The following is a 3,229-nucleotide window of genomic DNA, read 5'->3' as shown; positions in this document are numbered from 1 at the left end:
CAGGGAGAAGTTGGTGGGTGGAGGGAGATGGAGGAGGAAGGGGTTAGTGGAGGTGACAAAATTTTCGTATATAGATAGTTTTTTGTGTGTTATTGTTTGTGCTTTTTGGGGGGGTTATTTGTTGGGTTTTTTTTTTCCATCCTGTTATGTTTGATCTCTATGATGAGCCCTGTGTTTGTTCCCCCCAGGCCACACGTCTCGCATCCTTGGCATGGCCATGTCCCCGGACGGCACCACAGTGGCCAGTGCCGCGGCTGATGAGACGATCCGTCTGTGGAAATGTTTTGACGTCAAGGAGGCCACCAAGAAGGCTCAGGGCAAAGAGGAGAAAACGTTGACCTCCGACCTGCAGAAGATTTGCCTCCGATAAAACCGGCGAGGTATACCGTCGGTTGGCAAGCTGTTAAAATGTACTAAACCAAGAAAGCAAAATGTTACTGGAGAAAAAACAAAATGTTTCATTCCCTTAACACTTACAGTACCGTTGGCGACTCGCAAGGCCGTAGTTTGCATTCACTACCACTGGCGACTTTAGGCGCCGACGCGACCAGGCGCACTCAACATAATTAAACAAAGGATGGACCCCCTACACCGAAGTAAATACCAGAGGAAGTCACTCTTTATGATAGCTGAATGGTTGATGAACCTCTATGAATTTTTAAAACGTGTTTCTTGTGCTGCCAAAGTTTTTTTTAATGAAAAAAAATTCTACCATGGCTTCAGCATTCTAAACTGGTGCGTACTTGAGGGGTTTTCGCTATACAAGCCTTCGGCACTGTAAGTATTAACAACTGTACCTACATGTATTTTTTCTTTTCATTTTCAACATTTAGAATGTCAAATGTAACAAAATGTTTCGGAAGTACAGGATACTGATACCTTAGATAATGAAATTTCAGGTTAAAAAATGTTCCAAAATTTGAGCCTCTTGCATTTTAACAGCTGGCTGATGAAATGTGTCTAGTGGGCTCCTGGTGAGGAGTGCCAGTTATCCTGACTGTCATAACACTATTGCGGAGGTCATGTATATGTTGTTTTTTTTTTTAATTTTAGAAAAATGTAGAGAAAATAGTGTTTACCTCAGTCAACAATAATAATAATGATAATTGCAATTGTAATAATTGCTCTACAGCATGCTCAATTGTGCTTCATCACTATAATACCCAAGCAGACCATAGAACTCTCTGAAACATTCTCAACTTTGCGGGAAGCGTACAATGTGAACAGCCAATGAAGCGCTCAAACACTAATATACTGACAAGATCTTCGCTGTCTATAGCAGGGTACCCATTCCCACCTGGACGAAATTAGGTAGATATGTATGTGAAGTGCCTTTCTCCAAGGCAGAACTTCGGATCCTTGACGGGATTTGAACCCATGACCTTACAGCTGAGATTTGGAGAACCTAACCATTTGACCACCGGTGCCACATTATGGGTGAAAATGTCTTAATGATTGGATTTTGAGTGCAGGAAACCATACCCTGCTATATCGAGGATAAGAAACTAGTTGCTGGTATTTTGCCATGCCCTTAAGTAGAAACCTGGAAAGAATGGCAGGTAGGCCTACTCTGGTGTGGTTCGCTCCTTCTTTCCCGTCAAACATCTATCGTCCTTATCTCCCCCTCTTCTTTTTTATGTTTGTTACTCTCTTGTAACACCTCTAATCTTTTGGCGCTCCATATGACCTCGTGCAGTTGCGAGCACCGTAAAACCTCTACTAAAACTGAACTGTTATGACCATGACGAGATGTCTCGTCTAAGACCTTGAACTTTGGGACTCAATGGCTCTCGTGAATTTGGACAGTGTCGTGTGCTTTTCAGTAAATGTGTCTCTGGCAGAGCCTGTTATGGATCCAGTGCATGCGCTCTGGGAGTGTTCTATGTGGTGGCTGTACAGACTGTAAAGTATCTATTACTTTTTATATTTTTCTATCTTTGATTCTGATAAAGCCTTAAAGCAATACAGCAGAGGTCCACGTAAACCGAAAATGGTTAATCCAAAATAACGATAAATGAAAAGTTTTTCTTTCTATTTGAACAAGCAACCTCTTTAAACTAAAATTCTGGTTAGACTGAAGAAAATCTGGCCATCCTGCTGATTTTAGTTCAAGTGGACTCCACTGTACCTGATGTGAGATTATTTGTATGAGAGAATTATTATTATTAACCGTCTTGTCTTTCAGTGTGTAAGAATTTCACTTTTGTATGCTTTAAAAAGTTCATGGTTAATTGTTGCATGCCTTTTTTTAACCTGTATTCCCATCTTTTCGTGTGTAATAAGTATTTTGTATGTATTGTATTTTTGATTCTGGTCCAGCTATAAAGCAATAATTTGTGTGTGCGCCTAGAGAAAGGTACCAAAAGTCACCCCAGACCGTTTCGAGCTACAGGCTGATAATGAAAAAAATCACTTTTTTGACCAAAATGTGTTTCCATAAAAAAATGATAGATCCACCATTATTATATTGCAATGTGCTCAAAGGGTTTTCATTTTGATTTGACTTCTAAATATTTTATTTTGAATTATTTTGAGGGTAGGGTATAATAAAAACAAATAGTGAAAACTGCTTTTAAAAGGTGTTAATATCTATTCTTGAAGCATGTTTTCTCTTCCCTGCTATGTTTTACCGTTGAATTCTATATTCTTGATATTGATGTCAACTGAATGCCAAATTGGAAATGAATTTTCCACGAACAAATACATTTAAAATATCGTTTTTAAAAAGTTTGTATGTGTTCTCACAATTGTTAAACTTAAAAGCTCATTTTCTCAAAAATATATTTTTATACACCACCTTGCAAAATGTGCAATATCTCAAAAACTACTTGAGATATCTAAACAATTCAAAGACTCCTGTGTTCAGCATGGAATTTCCTAGAACGTAAAACCTTTAACTCAAAATGGTCAAAATCTGACTTTTGGTACCTTTCTTTGTTCAATAGAATTATCATTACTGCTGTCTTTCTGCCACACCCCTGATCTTCTGGTAGGAAAGATCTACACCTAGCCTTCTCGGAAGGCCTGTGTGCAAATTGCGCACGTTAAAGATCCCTTGGTGGTCTAAAATCGATAAGAGTAGGCTTCGGCCGCTACCCAGGCAAAAATTCAAAATTTCCTACGAACTGAAAATATTAGGAGTGTCCCGTGCGCTCATATGACCTATGCAGTTACACTTTACAAAAACAAAAACAAAAGAATTATCATAATTTCGTCTGTCTTTCAGTGT

General features: G+C 38.9%; 1 protein-coding gene across 2 annotated transcripts in view; it reads left to right on the top strand.

The window, feature by feature from the left end:
- LOC101854906 (cell division cycle protein 20 homolog) overlaps positions 1-1,629 on the top strand; it is a 23,932-nt gene extending 22,303 nt beyond the window's left edge. For both annotated transcript variants that reach the window (XM_013088815.2, XM_005109793.3), the window contains exon 11: positions 189-1,629. In XM_013088815.2, the coding sequence (XP_012944269.1) occupies positions 189-370 (182 nt within the window). In that variant the 3' untranslated portion in view covers positions 371-1,629. The remainder of the gene's footprint in view (positions 1-188) is intronic.
- The last annotated feature ends 1,600 nt before the right edge of the window (positions 1,630-3,229 follow it).

This window comes from Aplysia californica, unplaced genomic scaffold, assembly GCF_000002075.1.
Source record: "Aplysia californica isolate F4 #8 unplaced genomic scaffold, AplCal3.0 scaffold00816, whole genome shotgun sequence".
NCBI classification, from domain to species: Eukaryota; Metazoa; Mollusca; class Gastropoda; order Aplysiida; family Aplysiidae; genus Aplysia; species Aplysia californica.
Note: the sequence above shows the minus strand (reverse complement) of the source record. Positions and strands in the feature narration are given on the sequence as shown.